The sequence below is a fragment of the Dendrobates tinctorius genome, unplaced genomic scaffold (genome assembly GCF_039654945.1).
Source record: "Dendrobates tinctorius isolate UK_male_01 unplaced genomic scaffold, ASM3965494v1 ptg000151l, whole genome shotgun sequence".
NCBI lineage: Eukaryota > Metazoa > Chordata > Amphibia > Anura > Dendrobatidae > Dendrobates > Dendrobates tinctorius.
The window spans coordinates 15,495,791-15,518,731 of NW_027361818.1; the positions used below are offsets into that span (position 1 = coordinate 15,495,791).

At 43.5% G+C, this 22,941-nt stretch overlaps 1 protein-coding gene across 1 annotated transcript; it reads right to left on the reverse strand.

Annotated features, from left to right (window-relative positions):
• Positions 1-1,777: 1,777 nt before the first annotated feature.
• LOC141049935 (olfactory receptor 2D2-like) lies at positions 1,778-2,713 on the reverse strand. Its single transcript, XM_073546778.1, has one exon. It carries the CDS (start codon positions 2,711-2,713, stop codon positions 1,778-1,780), a length of 936 nt encoding a protein of 311 aa, XP_073402879.1.
• Positions 2,714-22,941: the final 20,228 nt, after the last annotated feature.

A 22,941-nucleotide genomic window follows, 5' to 3' on the forward strand; every position in this document is an offset into this window, starting at 1 on the left:
TGGGGGGCTCTGCCATTCCATCCAAGCCTGTGCGGTAGTTTGCTTCCTGGAAAATGGCCGCCGTGCAAGCGCAGATGGAGATCTCAGCATTGAAATCTCGGGAGATGAGATTTCAGTGCTGAAATCTCATCGCGGCGGCGGCAGCACCCGAGGGACCCAGCGCGGCGGCAGCACCCGGAGGACCCAGGGTGGTGGTGGCAAGTAACGGACACCCGCAGCGGCAGCAAAAAAAACCGTATGTTTGCATTGTAAGACGCACCCCTATTTTCCCCCAAAATTTTGGGGAAAAAAAGTGCGTCTTACAAAGCAAAAAATGTGGTATATTTGTTTTTGCTGCATCCAGAACATCCCCGCTCTATAAAATTTTCCTACTAGTTAACTTCTTCAGTGGACACTGTAAAAATAATAAATTAAAAACAAGTAAAAAACCTATGCTTAATCATCATACCAGCATTGTCTGACTTTTAAGATGAGCATAAAAGAGCAGTGGGCCACAGTTTTGAGTGCTTCTGAAAAGAGGTACACCACTGAACAGAGGCCAGACAGAGGCCAGAGTCACTCTGCTGCCTCATTATAGTGAATGGATCCCTCAGGGGTTTCATCTATCATATCACTCGATGGAAACCCTAAAGTAAGCGCTCAGCATAGAGGCCCGGAAAAAAGAAATTAAAAAAATTATCATATTTTTTGGACTATAAGACGCACCTAGGTTTAGAGGAGGAAATTAGGAAAAAAATGGAAGCAAAAAATGTGGTAAATTTTGTACTTAATATCCGCTTTGCTGGTAGACATGTCCCCTCATCACATCCTGATACACATGGCCCCCATGGATCCCTCATCCCTATCCAGGCAGGAACGATCACCCTCATCCCTATCCAGGCAGGAACGATCACCCTCATCTCTATCCTGGTATGAAGGGCCCCCATCTCGTCCTGCTACATATGGCCCCATCCCTATTCTGGTATAATTGGCCCCATCACGGTCCTTGTATGCATGGCCCTATCTTTATAATTTGCCACCATCCCCAACCTGGTATGCATGGCCCAATCAGAAAACAAACAAAAAAATTACACTTACATTACACTTACCTACCCGGCGCTCCCTTGCAGCATCCTGCACCTGTGTCAGCAACTGCTTTATGCTTTATGCGCTGCTCACAAGCAGAGCACAGCTGCTGGAATACTCACTGGGACAGAGCACACAGAGAGTAGTGAGCATTCTTTGCACTTCACTAGCGTGCAGAGTCAGCCACTAGCTTCTTGCTGCTGCAGGTGGTCACCTGTGCTGCTACTTGGTGGTCATAGAAAATATTGAAAAGGGAACTTTGAAGGCAGAAGTGGAGAAGGGTTCCATGTGAACAGAATGTTTAAACAGGAAGTCTCTTTTCCCTGTAAAAATCCTTCCCCTCTGTAACTACTAACCCAGCTGCTCCCTCCTCCTGCCAGGGACTTTTGAAGTGACTTATGATTCATAAAGGGAAAATGGACCAACTGTTTCTATATAGAACTTAGAAGGATTCAGCTCATCAGTTTTTAATGACATGATGTCATAGATCTAAATGAAAATAAAATAATTGGGTAGAAGGGCAAAATGAGCAATTGTAAGTACACAGTGCCATATAATAGGAAGCTTGCAATATTATAAGTGAATAAAAACTTATGATTTATTGTGAATATTCTGTCAAGAAAATCCAGAAGACAAATCTATAGTTCCTCCCTTTCCATATCTGGAAATACAGTATTCAGCTAAGATAGTCTCATCAATATGTGTGCTGCATTTAAGTATATCCATATAATTTTCTAAACATTTGTTGAAGAGTTCTCCTGATCTCCTGATTCCTCAGACTGTAAATGATGGGATTCATCATTGGAGACACCACAATGTACAGCAGAGATAAAAACTTGTTCGTGCTCGATGATCTGTCATTGGATGGTGACATGTAAATCATGATGAGAGTTGCATAGTAGATGCATACAGTGGTGAGATGGGAGCCACATGTGGAGAAGACTTTTGACAAGCCACTGGTGGATGAACGGGTCATTATGATGAAGAAAATACTCAAATAGCTGATAAGAATTAAAGCAAAAGGGATGACACTGCCAATGATGGATAATACAAAGTCAACTAAAGTCAAGAAGTAAGGTTCAGAGGTAGTCAATTCAAAAAGTAACTCGAAGTCACAGAAGAAGTGGTCTATTGTGTTACTACCACAAATCTCCAGCTGCCAAACAAAAAAGATCTCAAAGGAAATTGCAAAGTTCAAAAACCAGGAGCCAAGAACCATCTTGAAGCAAACATGATGTTGCATTATAGAATTGTAGCGCATCGGGCGGCAAATGGCCAAGTACCGATCATAAGACATTATAGTGAGCAGAATAGTTGGGCTAAAGCCAAATATGGATACAATATGGAGATGGAAGATGCAGATCCTCACTGGCACCTCCTTCATGTCATATAGAATTGCATTTAACATCATGGGCACAATGGTCGTAGTGGAAATGATATCGTCTACAGCTAGATGCTTGAGAAAGTAGAACATTGGGGTACTGAGGTTGTGATTGGTGGACACCAACACTGTAATAAGGAGGTTTCCAGCCAGTATTATCAGGTAACAGAAGAAGAAAAGGATGAAGAGCAGAAATTTGTATTTATATAGACCATGAAATCCAAGGAGCAGGAACTCTGTGACTTCAGTCTGGTTGACGTCGCACATTTTTAGTGAAAACACTGAAAACGAGAAACTGATTGAAGTCTCTTTCTTGTAAGAAAGTGAATTATGTAAATAATGAAAGAATTAAAAGATTAAAATAATCTACATGTAGAAAAAATGCTTCACACGCAGATTATCAATGCTGATAAGCTCCACGTGGAGATGACCATCGGAGTATTGTGCCATAAAACTACGGCGTTCCTCAACTCATATTTTTCATAGTCAGTTGCCAAGTGGCTGTGTGACCTTGTGAAACTTGGGTGATCTGTGAATAAACTCATGAGTGAATTGTTGCCATGTATATAGTTATTTAGGTATCATGAAATATTCCTCCCATTTCATATAAAGCACCGTATATACTCGAGTCTAAGTGGTGATTTTCAGCCCATTTTTTTAGGCTGAAAGTGCCTCTTTCGGCTTATACTCGAGTCATGTACGCCAGGGGGTCGGCAAGGGAAGGGGAGCATGGGTGTCATATCACACTCACCTCCACCTTACACGTCTCTCCAGTCCCTGCTTTTCCCATGGTTGCGGCCACCTGTGTTAGGCTGGTTTCACATTAGCGCTTTTTAAGTGCACGCACGGCCGGGGGTAGCTCCGCCCCCGAGCCGGCTCTCTGCCCAGCGTGCCCGCCCCTTGCTTGTAGCGCCGCCTCCTAGCGGACAGCGGCGCCTGCGATCGGCGCACCCTATCTTTAGCATAGGGTGCGCAGATCGTGCGCAGGCCGTGCGCTAGTTGCGCTTTGACCTGCGCGGCGCACTTTTGACGGTGCGCCGTGCGCGCCAAAATCGAACTTTTCGGATTTTGGCTCGCACGGCGCACCGTCAGAAGTGCGCAGCGCAGGTCAAAGCGCAACTAGCGCACGGCCTGCGCACGATCTGCGCACCCTATGCTAAAGATAGGGTGCGCCGATCGCACGCGCCGCTGTCCGCTAGGAGGCGGCGCTATAAGCAAGGGGAGGGCACGCCAGGCAGAGAGCCGGCTCGGGGGCGGAGCTACCCCCGGCCGTGCGTGCGCTTAAAACGCTCTAATGTGAAACCGGCCTAAAGCACTCATTTGGTACTGCTCAATAAAGTCATGAATATGCGCATATTAATTACTTTAATGAGAGGTACCATGTGACCGTTGAAGGAAGGAAGAGCTGCGGCACCAGAGACCATGGGAGAAGCAGGGGCTGCAGAGAAATGCCAGGAGGGGGTGAGTATATGTGATATTCACCTGTCCCTGTTCCACAGCTGTGCGCCGCTCTGTCCTCTGCAGTGACATTCAGGTCAGAGGGCGCAATAACATTGTTAGTGCATGCCGCACCCTCTGCCTGAACAGTCACTGACAGAGGACCCGGAAGACAGAGCGGCGCATGGTGGTAGAACAGTGACAGGTGAATATAGCAGGTGTCGGGGCCCTGAGCCAGCGCTGACACGCCACCTGTCTCTCATATGGTACTGGTGTCCCCACCTGCTCAGAACACCGGCACCTGGCCCCCAGCGATGAGAGGTGAGTATGTCACTATTTTTTATTCGCAGCAGTAGCATATGGGGCCTATTCTATGGAGAATTTTATGGGGCCATAACTTTTATGGAGCAGCATATGGGGCATATTATTCTATGGAGCATCTTATGGGGCCATTATTATCCTTTGTGCAGCATTATATGGGGCGTATTTTGTATGGAGCATCATATGGGGCCCATCATGAACTGCATGGAGCATTATTTGGGGCTCCTGATTCAATATGGATATTCAAAAACATTTAACCTACTGATGTCTTAATTAATTTAACTTTTATTGGTATCTATTTTTATTATTGAAATGTACCAGTAGCTGCTGCATTTTCCGCCCTAGGCTTATACTAGCGTCAATAAGTTTTCCCAGTTTTTGTGGCAAAATTTTTGGGGTCGGCCTATACTCGAGTATTTTCGGTAAGTGAACTTAATAAACCATCTCATTTTATACATTCATAAATAATAAATGAGGTTAATGTACACTTAAACATTGATTGAAGATGATTAAATCAATAAAAATGTGATTTTGCCTTTTTGAAAGGATTTTCATAGGAATTTCCATTCTTTGAGATGTTATGTGTTTAATATCTATTTTAATACTCTAGGGTCTCTAGACCACAGAACATAATAGACAAAATATGTCAAAAATAAAAAATAAATTCTTTTACTCACCTCTACAGTCCCTTCTTTTCTCTTTGTCACCCGTCCAGTCGATGTCATATTTTCTGCTCCTGTAGAGAGAGCTACAATCCTCAGGGCTCTAATACATGAGCGGGGAACGCCAGCTCTGATGAAGCCTGGGAGGATTCTCCACAAAGAACAAAAAGGTAATAAAACCTCGACGTTCGCCCTGACTTTGCACATACACTGTGTTCCAAATTATTATGCAAATTGGATTTAAGTGTCATAAAGATGTAATTTTTTGTTTTTCAAATAAACTTATAGATGGTATTGTGTATCAGGGCTCTTTGGATCACTGAAATCAATCTCAAACACCTGTGATAATTAGTTTACCAGGTGAGCCCAATTAAAGGAAAACTACTTAAGAATGATGTTCCACATTATTAAGCAAGGCACAGGTTTCAAGGAATTTAGGAAAGAAAAAGGATCTCTCTGCTGCTGAAAAGCATCAAATAGTGCAATGCCTTGGTCAAGAGATGAAAACATTAGATATTTCCCAAAAATGTAAACGTGATAATCGTACTGTTAAGAGATTTGTAGTTGATTCTGCGCACAGACATGTTTGTGCTGATAAAGGCAGAATGAGGAAGGTTTCTGCCAGGCAAGTTCATCGGATTAAGAGAGCGGCTGCTAAAAAGTCATTACAAACCAGCAAACAGATATTTAAAGCTGCTAGTGCCTCTGGAGTCCCTCGAACCTCAAGGTGTAGGATCCTTCAAAGGCTTGCTGTGATGCATAAACCTATTATTCAGCCACCCCTAAACAGTGTTCACAAGCAGAAATGGTTGCGGTGGGCCCAGACATACATGAAGACTAATTTTCATACAGTCTTGTTTACTGATGAGTGTCGAGCAACCCTGGATGGTCCAGATGGATGGAGTAGTGGATGGTTGGTGGATGGCCACCATGTCCCAACAAGGCTGCGACATCAGCAAGGAGGTGGAAGAGTCATGTTTTGGGCCGGAATCATGGGAAACAGCTGGTAGGGCTCTTTAAGGTCCCTGAAGGTGTGAAAATGACCTCTGCAAAGTCTATCGAGTTTCTGACTGACAGCTGTCTTCCATGGTATAAGAGGCAGAAATGTGCCTTCAGGAGCAAAATCATCTTCATGCATGACACTGCACCATCTCATGCTGCAAAGAATACCTCTGAGTCATTGGCTGCTATGGGCATAAAAGGAGATAAACTCATGGTGTGGCCACCATCTTCCCCTGACCTCAACCCTATAGAGAACCTTTGGAGTATCATCAAGCAAAAGATCTATGAGGGTGGGAGGCAGTTCACATCAAAACAGCAGCTCTGGGAGGCTATTCTGACTTCATGCAAAGAAATACAAGCAGAAACTCTCCAAAACTTCCAAGTTCAATAGATGCAAGAATTGTGAAGGTGATATCAAAGAAGGGTTCCTATGTTAACATGTAACTTGGCCTGTTAGGATGTTTTGGAGTTAAATAGCTTTTTTGTTCAGTGAATGTGACCTCCTAATGCTGCACATTCCACAAATGAACATTTTCAGTTCATTAAAACATATCAAATGTTTAGAAATTCTACTGTGCGTAATAATTTGGAACAGTGCAATTTGAGTTTTTATTCATTTTGGAGATTATACTGTTATCATTGGGAGGTTTCTTCAATAAAATTCGATGTATAATCTAACAGGTGATGACTTTTATTAGACTGACTGTCATTTGTACCGACTATTAAGGAAAATCATAGAAAAATATCATTTGCATAATAATTTGGAACACAGTGTACATTCCCAGACCCATACCAGGCCTCATCAGAGCCGGACGTTCCAGCTCAGTGTGAAAGGTCCAAGGATATTAGTGCAAGGAGCCGAAATATGAAGATGATGTGACAGGGACCAGACAGGTTACAATGAGGAGCAAAGGGGTCAGAGACATGAGCAGTAAGGAGAATACAAGAATATCAACATTTTTTTACCTTTTGATGGCCCTTAAAGTTCCAAAAAATGGCCGCAATCCTAATATTAAAATTTGGATTTGCAGAGAAGTTTTTCTGGGTAATACAAAGGAAATTCTGAAAACACGACCTATTGGTGGCTCTTGAGGACCGGAGATGAGGAACACTGTTCTAAGTTATAGAAATGTTTCTGCCTGATTCAGAATTTACAACTTTTAAAAAGTCATTACATTTATGTGAAAATTTAATCTAGTCGCTCCTTTGACTGGTTTGCCAGATATTTTGTAAAATGTTTGCTACATTTTTTGAAACATACAAGTGTTTGAGTTAAAATTTTGTATAAAAGGTGAAAGAAAAAACATAAAGACTATTTTTCACTAAATTCATAAACTGCACACTCCATTTTGAAGAATTTCTCACAAAAAAATGACAAAAATCTCAAGAAAAAAACAGAATACTGAAATTAACAATGCAAATGATGATTTGGGCCATGGGGCAGTAGTAATTACAAGAAGTAATGGGCGCAGAGGCGTAGCTAGGGATTCAGCTCAGGGGGGGCAAAATATCTGAGTGGGCCCCTAACTGGAGGCCATATCATTGTTGCAACCTTCACGGCAGCACAAGGTGACAAGAGGTAGGGGGGCCCATTTCTACCTCCAAAAAAGGTGCAATTTTGCATTTTTAGGAGCTCTAGGGCTGCAAAGGGATCATATATTGTTCTTGCACAGGTGCATTTCTGTCTGTGTCTGACTGTGGCCCATAACCAGGTAATCATGATTATAACAATGGTGGCAGGGGCGCACCTATAATTATTATTATTATTATGCATTTATATAGCGCCATTTAATCCATGGCACTTTACATGTTAAAAGGGGAAATATAGACAAGTACAATAAACATGCGTAAGACAAGGGACACACAAGTACAGAAGGAGAGAAAACTCTGCCTGCGAAGGCTTACAGTCTACATAGTGAGGCATGTTGAGCCTGTTGCCTCAGGCGGCAGGCAGCTGCTGTGCAAAGGAGGTGGCATATGTGCTCTGCTACCCACAGCATCTACAATTTAGCCTCTGCATGATGGTAGCATGTGACCGGATCTTTTTGAGACAAAACAGCTCCTGCACCAGTCTCTGAAGCGTCCACCTCTACCTGAAACGGAAGTAAGACATCAGGTTGCCGCAAAACCGGAGCAGAAGTGAACCTCCGCTTCAGCTCCTGAAAGGAAGAAACAGCCTCTGGAGACCAATTCAGCACATCAGCACCCTTCTTAGTCAAATCAGTCAATGGTTTGGCAATACCAGAAAAATTAGCTATAAATTTACGATAAAATTAGCAAAACCCAAAAACTTCTGGAGGGCCTTCAAAGAAGTGGGCTGAACCCAATCATAAATGGCCTGTACCTTGGCCGGTCCATTTCAATAGTTGACGGAGACAAAATAAATCCCAAAAATTAAAATCTCTGTACACCAAAAAGGCATTTCTATCCCTTAACATACAGGGAATTCTCCCTCAAAATCCGGAACACAGTCCGAACATGTTCCACATGAGAATCCCAATCCCTGGAAAAGATCAAAATATCATCCAGATAGATGATCAGAAATTTATCCACAAAGTCCCGGAAAATATCATTCATGAAGCACTGGAAGACAGAAGGGGCATTAGTGAGCCCAAAAGGCATCACCAGGTACTCAAAATGTCCCTCTTGAGTATTAAATGCCGTCTTCCATTCATCCCCCTGCTTAATGCGAATAAGATTATACGCCCCCCTGAGGTCAAGCTTGGTAAACCAGCAAGCACCTTTAACTCTGGAGAATAGATCAGAAATCAGGGGTAACGGATACTGATATTTAACAGTAGAAAAAAAAAGTTTTTTCTAATATCTAATCTGTGTCTCTTCTCAGTAATTTTGTTGAGGGAACGATAGTCAATACAAGGCCTTAAAGAACCATCTTTCTTGGCCATGAAAAAAGAAAACCAGCCTCCAAGGGTGAAGAGGATGGTCTAATATGACCATTCTCCAATGACTCCTTAATATAAGATCGCATAGCCTCGTGCTCGGGTACAGATAAATTGAACAGTCGACCCTTGGGAAATTTACACCCAGGGCTCAGCTCAATTGCACAGTCATAACTCCTATGAGGAGACAAAGACGCAGACTTATTCTCACTAAATACATCATAAAAATCAGCCAAATAGTCAGGAACATCATGCGACTGGGGAGAGGTGGAGAAAACAGGAGCATCACTAAGAGCACACCGACAACCCCAACTCAACGCAAACACAGATTTCCAATCCAAAACTGGATTATGGATTTGCAACCAGGGAAACCCCAGAACAATGGTATCATGCAAACTATGCAACACCCAAAATCTGCAATTTTCTTGATGGTCTGGGGCGACCCGCATTACCACCTGGGTCCAAAACTGAGGTTTATTCTTCGCCAAAGGAGTAGCATCAATACCCCTCAAAGGGATAGGCGTCCGCAGAGGTGTCATAGGAAACCCACAATGTTTGGCAAAATCCAAGTCCATCAGGTTCAGAGCCGCTCCTGAATCCACAAAGGCCTGAGCGGAAAATGTGGACAGGGAGCAGATCAGAGTAATTGCCAGAAGAAACTTAGGTTGTACACCACCTACAGCAAATGTGTGTGCAAAACATTTCTCTCAGCTAGGGCAGACAGAAATAATATGAGAGGCATCTCCACAGAAAAAACACAGCCTTCTGAACTCCTGACGTTGCGCCCTAGACAATACTCTATCACATTGCATAGGTTCAGACATTTGTTCAACAGGTGGCAACATTTCTCGTGTAATTTTATGTTCACGTAAACGCCAATCAACCTGTATGGCTAATGACATAGAATTGTCAAGACCAGAGGGAACAGGAAATCCCACCATAATATATTTTAAGGTTTCTGACAAACTCCTCCGAAAGAGAGCTGCCAAGGCACCATCATTCCAGGTAGTAAGGACCGCCCACATTCGGAATTTTTGACAGAATAACTCTGCAGGATCCTGACCCTGGCTCAATGCCAACAAGGCTTTTTCAGCTTGGTCAATAGCATTAGGTTCATCAGACAACAACCCCAGGGCTTGAAAAAATGCATCCACATTAGTTAGAATAGGATCATCAGGTGTCAAAGAAAACGCCCAATCCTGGGGATCGCCGCGCAGCAAAGAGATCACAATTTTAACCTGCTGTGCAGAGCTCCCTGATGAGTTAGGCTTCAAGGCAAGAAATAATTTACAATTATTCTTAAAATTCAAAAATTTACACCGATCCCCAAAAAACACATCAGGAGTAGGGATCTTAGGTTCAGCAGCATGTGAATGAGCAAGATAGGTGGAAATTCCCTGCACTTCAGCAGCGAGCTGCTCCACACGATCAGACAATTGTTCAATCTCCATTAAAAAAAAATTCCTCTTACGGCCCTAGAGGAAAATAGGAAAAAATATACCCAAAAAAAAATTCTGACACTTTTTTTTTTTTTACAATTCTTTCCTGCTATTGAGTACCCTAGAATCTGCGGTATGGCTGTTGATTCTGTTATGAGTGAGTCACCGAGGGGGAAAAAACAAAAATGCAAGCTAAGTCCAGAAAACCGGAGAGGTTAGTAGCTAGTGGACTGCAGACCCCTGATCCTATTCACAACAACTAACAGTAGCCGTGTAGCGTGCCTACGGTGGTCCTAGACGCCTCTTCACAGCCGGAGAACTAAATAAGCCTAAAGAAAGAAAGGGGAAATCTAAACTGCCCCAGAGCAGACCCCAAAGCAATAGACAGCCCCCAACATGTATTGTCGCTGATAGTGTTGAGCGATACCATCCGATACACTAAAATATCAGATCGGATGGTATCGGCCCGATACGAAAAAAGTATCGGGTATCGCCAATTCCGATACCGGAAGTCCCATTCAAGTCTATGGGACATCCGGTATCGGAATAAGAATAACCCTTTTCTGTCCTTGTACAGTCTCTCGGGGGTGTGTACGGGCCTTCCGGGGGTCTGTGCTTGCCTGCCGGGGGTCTGTGCCGACTGCGCTGGGGTCTGTGCGGACTGCTGAGGGTTTGTACCGGCCTGCCGGTGGTCTGTGCCGGCCTGCCGGTGGTCTGTGCCGACTGTCCGGGGGTCTGTGCAAGCTGCGGGGGTCTGTGCCGACTGCCCGGGGATCTGTGCGGCCTGCCGGGGGTCTGTACCGGCCTGCCGGGGGGCTGTGCCGGCCTGCCGGTGGTCTGTGCCGACTGTCCGGGGGTCTGTGCAGGCTGTGGGGGTCTGTGCAGGCATCATCCGATGGGACTACAAGTCCCATCAGGCGATGCCTGCTACCATGACAGTGATTGACACATTAGCCAATGATGGGACAGTAGTAGTCCCATCATCCGGCTAATGTGTTGAATGTAAAAAAACAAAATACATACTACATACATACTACATGCTATATACATGCTACATACATGCAACATACATACTACATACATGCTATATACATACTACATGTATACTACATGCATGCAACATGCATACTACATATATACTACATGCATGCAACATACATATATACTACATATATACTACATGCAACCTGCGTACTACATATATACTACATGCATGCAACATACATACATACTACATATATACCACATGCATGCAACATGCATACTACATATATAACACATATATACTACATGCATGCAACATACATACATACTACATATATACTACATGCATGCAACATACATATATACTACATATATACTACATGCATGCAACATACACATATACTACATATATACTACATGCATGCAACATGCATACTACATATATACTACATGCATGCAACATACATATATACTACATATATACTACATGCAACCTGCGTACTACATATATACTACATGCATGCAACATACATACATACTACATATATACCACATGCATGCAACATGCATACTACATATATAACACATATATACTACATGCATGCAACATACATATATACTACATATATACTACATGCAACATACATACTACATACATACTACACATATACCACATGCATGCAACATGCATACTACATATATACTACATATATACTGCATGCATACAACATACATACATACTACATATATACCACATGCATGCAACATGCATACTACATATATACCACATATATACTACATGCATGCAACATACACTCACTGGCCACTTTATTAGGTACACCTGTCCAACTGTGTGTTAAGACTTAATTTCTAATCAGCCAATCACATGGCGGCAACTCAGTGCATTTAGGCATGTAGACATGGTCAAGACAATCTCCTGCAGTTCAAACCGAGCATCAGTATGGGGAAGAAAGGTGATTTGAGTGCCTTTGAACGTGGCATGATTGTTGGTGCCAGAAGGGCTGGTCTGAGAATTTCAGAAACTGCTGATCTACTGGGATTTTCACGCACAACCATCTCTAGGGTTTACAGAGAATGGTCCGAAAAAGAAAAAAAATCCAGTGAGCGGCAGTTCTGTGGCCGGAAATGCCATGTTGATGCCAGAGGTCAGAGGAGAATGGGCAGACTGGTTCGAGCTGATAGAAAGGCAACAGTGACTCAAATTGCCACCCGTTACAACCAAGGTAGGCAGAAGAGCATCTCTGAACGCACAGTGCGTCGAACTTTGAGGCAGATGGGCTACAGCAGCAGAAGACCACACTGGGTACCACTCCTCTCAGCTAAGAACAGGAAACTGAGGCTACAATTTTCACAAGCTCATCGAAATTGGACAGTAGAAGATTGGAAAAACATTGCCGGTCTGATGAGTCTCGATTTCTGCTGCAACATTCGGATGGTAGGGTCAGAATTTGGCGTAAACAACATGAAAGCATGGATCCATCCTGCCTTGTATCAACGGTTCAGGCTGGTGGTGGTGGTGTCATGGTGTGGGGAATTTTTTCTGGGCACTCTTTGGGCCCCTTGGTACCAATTGAGCATCGTTGCAATGCCACAGCCTACCTGAGTATTGTTGCTGACCATGTCCATCCCTTTATGACCACAATGTACCCAACATCTGATGGCTACTTTCAGCAGGATAATGCGCCATGTCATAAAGCTCGAATCATCTCAGATTGGTTTCTTGAACATGACAATGAGTTCACTGTACTCAAATGGCCTCCTCAGTCACCAGATCTCAATCCAATAGAGCATCTTTGGGATGTGGTGGAACGGGAGATTCGCATCAGGGATGTGCAGCCGACAAATCTGCGCCAACTGTGTGATGCCATCATGTCAATATGGTCCAAAATCTCTGAGGAATGCTTCCAGCACCTTGTTGAATCTCTGCCACGAAGAATTGAGGCAGTTCTGAAGGCAAAAGGGGGTCCAACCCCTTACTAGCATGGTGTACCTAATAAAGTGGCCAGTGAGTGTACATATATACTACATATATACTACATGCAACATACATATTACATACATACTACAAGCATGCAATATACATACATACTACATACATACTACATAAATACCACATGCATGCAGCATACATATATACAAAATATATACTACATGCATGCAACATGCATACTACATATATATCACATATATACTACATGCATGCAACATACATACATACTACATATATAGCACATACAGTATATACTACATGCATACTACATATATACCACATGCATGCAACATACATATATACAACATATATACTACATGCATGCAACATACATACTGTATATACAACATATATACTACATGCATTCAACATGCATACTACATATATACCACATTTATACTTCATGCATGCAACATACATATATACTACATGCAACATACATACTACATACATTCTACATATATACTACATGCATGCAACATACATATATACTACATACAATACATTCATACAATACATACATACAGTACATATAACATAGAGTACATACTCACCATCACTTGTCACTTTGATCCCCGAAGCCATTGTCATCTATGGAATAAATATTAAAATAACAAACCACCAACATACTTACCCCTGATCCGCAGAAGTCCATGAGTGTCCCACGACGAACTTGCGTGGAGAACAGCAGCATCAGCGGATGCCACCATTCTCTACGGGCTCCAGGAATACAATGAAAGGAGGTAGGTATCCTTCCGCACTGTATTCCTTCGCCACTGTAAAAAAAAGTCCCTAGTCTCACTTTATGGCATTGATGTGTGAGAAATTTCCCACATAGCTTTTGCCATAAAGTGAGACTAGGGACTTTTTTTACAGTGGCAGAGGAATACAGTGCGGAAGGATACCTACCTCCCGTCATTGTATTTCTGGAGCCCATAGAAAACGGTAGCATCAGCTGATGCTGCTGTTCTCCACGCAAGATCGTCGTACGACACTCGTGGACTTCTGCAGATCAGGGGTAAGTATATTGGTGGTTTGTTATTTTAATATTTATTCCTCAGATGACAATGGCTTCGGGGATCAAAGTGACAAGTGATGGTGAGTATGGACTCTATGTTATATGTACTGTATGTCTATATGTATGTATTGTATGAATGTATTGTATGTAGTATATATGTATGTTGCATGCATGTAGTATATATGGGGTATATATGTAGTATGCATGTTGCATGCATGTGTTATATATGTAGTATGTATGTATGTTGCATGCATGTAGTATATATGTAGTATATATGTAGTATGCATGTTGCATGCATGTGGTATATATGTTGTATATATGTATGTTGCATGCATGTAGTATATATGTTGTATATATGTTTGTTGCATGCATGTAGTATATATGTTATATATATGTATGTTGCATGCATGCATGTGGTATATACAGTATGTTGTATATATGTATGTTGCATGAATGAAGTATATATGTTGTATATATGTATGTTGCATGCATGTGGTATATATGTAGTATACATGCAGTACAAATGTGGTATATATGTAGTATGCATGTAGTATATATGTAGTATACAGTGGGGAAAAAAAGTATTTAGTCAGTCAGCAATAGTGCAAGTTCCACCACTTAAAAAGATGAGAGGCGTCTGTAATTTACATCATAGGTAGACCTCAACTATGGGAGACAAACTGAGAAAAAAAAATCCAGAAAATCACATTGTCTGTTTTTTTTTTTATTTTATTTGCATATTATGGTGGAAAATAAGTATTTGGTCAGAAACAAAATTTCATCTCAATACTTTGTGATATATCCTTTGTTGGCAATGACAGAGGTCAAACGTTTTCTGTAAGTCTTCACAAGGTTGCCACACACTGTTGTTGGTATGTTGGCCCATTCCTCCATGCAGATCTCCTCTAGAGCAGTGATGTTTTTGGCTTTTCGCTTGGCAACACGGACTTTCAACTCCCTCCAAAGGTTTTCTATAGGGTTGAGATCTGGAGACTTGCTAGGCCACTCCAGGACCTTGAAATGCTTCTTATGAAGCCACTCCTTCGTTGCCCTGGCGGTGTGCTTTGGATCATTGTCATGTTGAAAGACCCAGCCACATTTCATATTCAATGCCCTTGCTGATGGAAGGAGGTTTGCACTCGAAATCTCACGATACATGGCCCCATTCATTCTTTCATGTACCCGGATCAGTCGTCCTGGCCCCTTTGCAGAGAAACAGCCCCAAAGCATGATGTTTCCACCACCATGCTTTACAGTAGGTATGGTGTTTGATGGATGCAACTCAGTATTCTTTTTCCTCCAAACACGACAAGTTGTGTTTCTACCAAACAGTTCCAGTTTCGTTTCATCAGACCATAGGACATTCTCCCAAAACTCCTCTGGATCATCCAAATGCTCTCTAGCAAACTTCAGACGGGCCCGGACATGTACAGGCTTAAGCAGTGGGACACGTCTGGCACTGCAGGATCTGAGTCCATGGTGGCGTAGTGTGTTACTTATGGTAGGCCTTGTTACATTGGTCCCAGCTCTCTGCAGTTCATTCACTAGGTCCCCCCGCGTGGTTCTGGGATTTTTGCTCACCGTTCTTGTGATCATTCTGACCCCACGGGGTAGGATTTTGCGTGGAGCACCAGATCGAGGGAGATTATCAGTGGTCTTGTATGTCTTCCATTTTCTAATTATTGCTCCCACAGTTGATTTCTTCACTCCAAGCTGGTTGGCTATTGCAGATTCAGTCTTCCCAGCATGGTGCAGGGCTACAATTTTGTTTCTGGTGTCCTTTGACAGCTGTTTGGTCTTCACCATAGTGGAGTTTGGAGTCAGACTGTTTGAGGGTGTGCACAGGTGTCTTTTTATACTGATAACAAGTTTCAACAGGTGCCATTACTACAGGTAATGAGTGGAGGAAAGAGGAGACTCTTAAAGAAGAAGTTACAGGTCTGTGAGAGCCAGAAATCTTGATTGCTTGTTTCTGACCCAATACATATTTTCCACCATAATATGCAAATAAAATGAAAGAAAAACAGACAATGTGATTTTCTGGATTTTTTTTTCTGTTTGTCTCCCATAGTTGAGGTCTACCTATGATGTAAATTACAGACGCCTCTCATCTTTTTAAGTGGTGGAACTTGCACTATTGCTGACTGACTAAATACTTTTTTTCCCCACTGTATATGTAGTATGCTTGTTGCATGCATGTAGCATATATGTAGTATATATGTAGTATGTATGTTGCATGTAGTATATATGTAGTATATATGTATGCTGCATGCATGTAGTATATATGTGGTATATATGTAGTATGCATGTTGCATGCATGTAGTATATATGTGGTATATATGTATTTTGCATGCATGTAGTATATATGTAGTATGTATGTTGCATGCATGTAGTATATATGTAGTATGCATGTTGCATGCATGTAGTATATATATGTAGTATGCATGTTGCATGCATGTAGTATATATGTAGTATGTATGTTGCATGTATTATATATGTAGTATATATGTATGTTGCATGCATGTAGTATATATGTGGTATATATGTAGTATGTATGTTGCATGTATTATATATGTTGTATATATGTATGTTGCATGCATGTGGTATATATGTAGTATGCATGTAGTATATATGTGGTATATATGTAGTATGTATGTATGTTGCATGCATGTAGTATGCATTTTGCATGCATGTAGTATATATGTAGTATGCATGTTGCATGTAGTATATATGTAGTATATATGTATGTTGCATGCATGTTGTATATATGTGGTATATATGTAGTATGCATGTTGCATGTATGTAGTATATATGTTGTATATTTGTATGTTGCATGCATGTGGTATATATGTAGTATGCATGTTGCATGCATGTAGTATATATGTAGTATGTATGTTGCATGTAGTATATATGTATGTTGCATGCATGTAGTATGTATGTAGTATGTATGTAGCATGTAGTATGTATGTAGTATGTAATTTAATTTTTTTTTTTACATTCAACACATTAGCCGTATGATGGGACTACTACTGTCCCATCATTGGCTAATGTGTCAATCACTGTCATGGTAGCAGGCAAATGTCATCTGCAACTGTGTCAATAAAGGACAACGCACTGTAAGTCCTGGGAGTGCCCGTTTTGGGTTTGGAAGAGGAATGCTCCTAACGGGTGCCGAAGTGGAGGCTACAGGCAACCAAGTCTGCCCCCTCCCTCTCCCTCCTGTTTTGGCCGTTCGGGGAATCTCTTCCTCAGAGCTGCTCCCACCACCTTCCTGTTCCTCACGCCATGATGGGTCAAGGACCTCATCATCTACACTCCCCTCTTCAAACACCTGCTTCTCCTGGTTAGTCTCGCCAGCACAGTACACACGAGAAAGTGGCACCTGAGTCTCATCATCATCTGATGCATACTGAGGTGTGCTGACCATAGGCACTGGCCCACCCGCCTATTCAGATTCAGAGGGACAAAGCAGTTGCGCATCACTGCATACTCCCTCTTCTTCACATTCTAGAATGCTGCTTGGCTGGCCCCCTGTTTCCAAGCCAAGAGATTCAGTGAACAGAAGTAGCGATGGCTCCTGTCCAGGGCTCTCTGACTGCCAGTGCAATTTGGCAGGTGGTGAAGAGACAGATGGTTGCTCTTCAGTGCTCTGGCCCTGAGAGGATGTGGAAGTAATTGAAGTCGATGCGTTAGCTGCCATCCATCCGACAACAGCTTCAATTTGTTCCTCCCGCAGCAGTGGGGTACGGCGAGGTCCTACAAAGCTGCACATAAAGGACTGTTGCCTGGTAAAACTGGGGGATGCTGAGTCACTGGTGCCCACAGCAGGCACAGAATCCCCACGTCCTCTCCCTGCTGAAACTCAACGCCCACGACCACGTGCCTTACTCCCTGCCTTCTTCATCTTGGTGGACTGATAAAGATAGGCAGAAAAGTACAAAGGGGGGGCTTAGTGTGCTTATTCCTGAACAGCTGCTAACAGGTATAACAAACACTAATTTTATAAAGTGTGTGGACTACACTTTAATATGAGCTAATGTGGCCTACACAACTGTCAAGTGGAGTGTTTGGTGAACTTTATTTACGTGTTTTTTTTTTCAAAAAAACAAAAAGGATGCGACCAAAGATGTGAAAGCGATAGTATCACAAACTTTTTGGAGCTATTACAATGCAGGAAGGTAACCTACAATGCAATAGATGAGGCTGCAAAAAATAGGCTAATACTAATCTGGCTGGGGCTGCAGGGCACAAGCCAGAAAAAAGGCTCCTCTATCTACTCCTATATAGTGTTTGCAACCAACCAATGTAGATGGATACGAATGGAAGCACACTAATAGGAGAAAAAAATCAGGAAAAATGGGCTGCAATAAAGCAAAAAAAGACTATGTATGAGGCAGTGACGCATGCTGAGCAGACTACAACCAGAGGTGGCTGCAGAACACACTACAACGTGAGCTTCACTCACACACAGAGACCTCACAGACAGCCGTGAACAGTGCAGAGAACTGGGCACTAGCACTGAAAAGCTGCAGAAAGGCTCCGCTGTCTACTCCTATAGTGTTTGCAACCAATGTAGATGGATACAGATGGATGCACACTAATAGGAGAATTAATGAAAAATGAGCAGCAATAAAACAAAAATAACTATGTATGAGGCAGTGATGCACGCTGAGCGGCCTACAACCAGAGGTGGCTGCAGGACACACTACAGTGTGAGCTGCACTCACACAGACCTTGCAGACAGCTGTGAACAGCGCTGCAAGGCAAAAGAAAGCTACGGTGATTGATAATGTAGCCTGGGTAAAGCACAATATTATTTTGAAAATCGCTATCTCTATCTGTCCCTCAGAGTCTTGAACAGCAGCCTGTCCCAAACTGAATTCACAGCAGAGTGAACCCTAAATGGCAGCGGCGGCTTTTAAAGTGCATCATGACATCATTTCAGCAGCCAATCACAGCCATGCCATTAGTTAACATGCCTACATGCCTAACAGGATGTGCCCACACTTCTGAGGATTCCTCATTGGCTGAATCAAATCAAACTGGCTCATAGCATTATGGGAACTTCCGATTCCGGTATTTGATATGCTAAAAGCATCGGAATTCAGTATCGGAATTCCGATACCCCGAATATCGGCCGATACCCGATATTTGCGGTATCGGAATGCTCAACACTAGTCATTAGCCGCATTTAAAACTGCTAATTATTTTTCCACCTTGGATCTCACTAGTGGGTATTGGCAGGTTCCTGTGGCAGAGGCAGACAAGGAGAAAACAGTGTTTACTACACCAATGGGTCTCTGCGAGTTCAACTACATGCCATTCGGCCTCTGCACTGCCCCAGGGACATTTCAACGGCTAATAGAGTGCTGTCTTGGACACAAGAACTTTGAGACAGTCCTGTTGTATCTTGATGATGTCATTGTTTTCTCCAAGACTTATGAAGACCATCTGAAGCACCTGGCTGAGGTGTTTGAAGTCTTGTCCAACTTTGGCCTGAAAATGAAGCCATCCAAATGCCACCTCCTGAAGCCCAAGGTATAGTACCTCGGTCATGTAGTGAGTGCAGAAGGTGTGGCACCGGATCCCGACAAAGTCACTGTCATACGGGACTGGCACAAGTCCAGCAACCTCCATGAGGTACGTAGTGTGAGGCGAGTAGTGAGATACCATGTTCCGAGTACCGCAAGTACTTCATTAGTCGTCGAGTACCGAATACCCACGATTATGCTCGCTCATCACTAGTTAGAGGCACAGGAAGGACAGGCTGCGACATACTTCTGGATATCCTTAACCATAGAAGGCCACCAATAGTTACAAGTGATGAATTGCAGAGTCTTCCTCTGACCGACGTGGCCTGCCAACTTGGAAGAGTAACCCCACCGAAGGACACGACTACGTTCAAAGACTGTCATGAGAATTTTCCCAGTGGTGAAGAGCTACCTCAAGAAGATGCCTCTATTCCTGCAGGGCTAATTTGATAGCCAACAACTCCCGATCTCCAATGGAATAGTTCCTCTCTGTGGGAGAAAAAACCTTGGAAAAGAAACCGAGTTAATTCGGCCAGTAGATGATTTCTGGGTAAGAACTGCTCCTGCACCTATGGAGGAAGCATCGACCTCAAGAAAAAATTGCTCCTTAGAGTTTGGACAATGGAGGACATGTCCAGCAGCAAAGGCTTTTTTGAGAGAACAAAGGCCTCCTCTGCCTCGGGGGTCAAATCCTTGGGATTTGTACCTTTTCGGGTCAAGGCGGAGATTGGTGCCACTCGGGTGGAAAAGTTTAGAATGAACTGCCTGTAGTAGTTGATGAAGCCCAGGAATCGCTGTATGGCTTTCATCCCAGACGGATGAGGCCATCTAAGTACTGCCAGCAACTTCTCTGGATCCATTTTTAATCCTGTGGAGGATACAATGTAACGGAGAAAAGGCAAAGAGGATTGTTCAAAGAGGCATTTCTAAAACTTGGCATACAACCTGTTCTCTCTGAGTCTCTGTAAGACCAGATGTACTTGCATACGGTGCGAGAACAAGTCAGTTGAGAAGATCAAAATGTCGTCCAGGTTGACAACAACACAAGTGTAGAGCAGATCTCTGAAAATGTAATTGACAAACTCCTGAAAAACTGCAGGTGCATTACTTATACTGAACGGCATTACCAGGTATTCATAGTGGCCATCACTGGTGTTGAAGGCTATTTTCCATTTGTCTCCTTCTCGGATTCGGATGAAATTGTAGACCACTCTGAGATCCAGTTTGGTGAAGATTTTGGCCCCTCAGAGATGATCAAACAGTTCTGAAATTAGAGGCAATGGATACCTGTTTTTTACCGTGATCTGGTTTAGGCCCAGGTAGTCGATACAGAGCCACAGGGATCCATCTATCATCTTCATGAAGAAGAATTCTGCTCCTGCCGGTGAAGATGATTTTTGGATAAATCCTCTGGCCAAGTTCGCCTGGATGTAGTCTGACATAGCTTGGGTCTCTGCTTGGGAAAGAGGGTAAACTCTCCCACGGGGAGGAGACATTCCAGGAAGAAGATCAATTGGACAGTCATATGACCTGTGTGGAGGAAGTCTCTCAGCCTCCTTTTTCCCTAAGACATCTGAGAAGGACCAGTAGGAGGATGGTAAGCCTGGCAAGGTAGCAGGTTGAACAGGGGACGAGACTGGTTGAATCCGGGTTAAACATCGGTCCATGCAGGAATCTCCCAATGCAAAATCTCTCCTGTTCTCCAGTTAAGGACCGGTTTGTGTATCTGGAACCATAATAAATTTAAAAGCAAGGGATGAGACAAACCAGGGTAATCATAAAAACGGATTCTTTCAGAATGCATTAGACCTACCCAGAGTTCCACTGGTTCAGTCTTGAACTGGATGGGCTCGGTCAGTGGCTTGCCATCGACAGCGGTCACCCGCACGGAGTCAGGGAGACGCTGGACTGGTAAGCGGTAATGATTCACAAGAACCGGCTGGATAAAGTTCCCGGCGGCTCCGGAATCCAAGAGACAGAGTCCAGAAATCTTTATTGCTCCAAGAGAAACAGAGATCGGGATCTGCAATGAGGGAGAGGAATGTTCTCTACCTAGGGTGGCCTCTCCTACCGAACGTAGGCACTGGAGTTTCCCAACTTATTTGGACAGGTATGGATCAGGTGCTCGGAACTACAATTGAAGCAACTTCCTTCTTGGCGACGTGCCTCCTGGTGATGGCTGGCCAAACTTACTCGATAAACCTCCATGGCCTCAGGGGAGGAGGACTAGGTAGGCATTTTAGGAGAACAAGAGTCCAGGTGGTAGGGCTTTTTGTCTCGTTTGATCTCTATGGAACGTTCTGGAAAATGCAGGTCAATCCGGGTTGCAAAGGATATCAGATCATCCAAGGTAGTAGTCCTGTCCCATCCCGCCAGCTCATCCTTGATCCTTCCTCCCAGAAGGTAGCCACCAAGGCCTCGTTGTTCCAGGATAACTCGAACGAGAGAGTGCGGAACCTAATAGCATGCTGGGCCACCGTGAGAGCTTCTTGACGTAAGCGGAGCAAGGCTGAAGCTGTTGAAGTGGCACGAACAGGTTCATCGAAGGTCCTGCGAAAAGTCTCTAGGGAAGATTGGAGATCATTATCCAGCGGGTCCCCTCTCTACCAGAGAGGGTTCAGCCAGGCGAGAGCCTCTCCTGCAAGATGTGACATTATGAAGCCCACTTTGGCTAGGTCTGAAGCAAACATATGCCCCAGGATTTCAAAGTGTAGCGTGCACTGGTTGAGATTGAGTGATTGGTGATTGAGAAAACCCCGACACTGAGTAGGATCGCCATGGAAGCGAGTGGGAGCTGCCAGGCGAGGACCTTTACTTGCCGTGCAGGCAGATGTCTGGGTGTTGATAGATGAGTCAGGTGCAGACGAGGTCAGCAGGGAATCCATGCAGGTAGACAAGCTGCGTAGATAAGTTGTGATCTTGTACTGTTGATCCCTTCAACGGGTCACCTCTTGGCACAGGTCCACAGTCAGAGGTCTCTGGGATCCAGCGAGTTCCATGGCCAGAGCAATCTGTAACGAATGGAAGCGAAGGCACAGATGGTGAAGTTCACATTAGTTTTTTATTTTTAAAGTAGAACCTCGGGACCACGGTCTGGGGGGCTCCGAAGGGGGCATAACTAGTGAACCCCGAGTACCTGTAGTAAAGTGTCTCGAACAGGACCTGAGTGGAATACCCAGGGGACACAGGT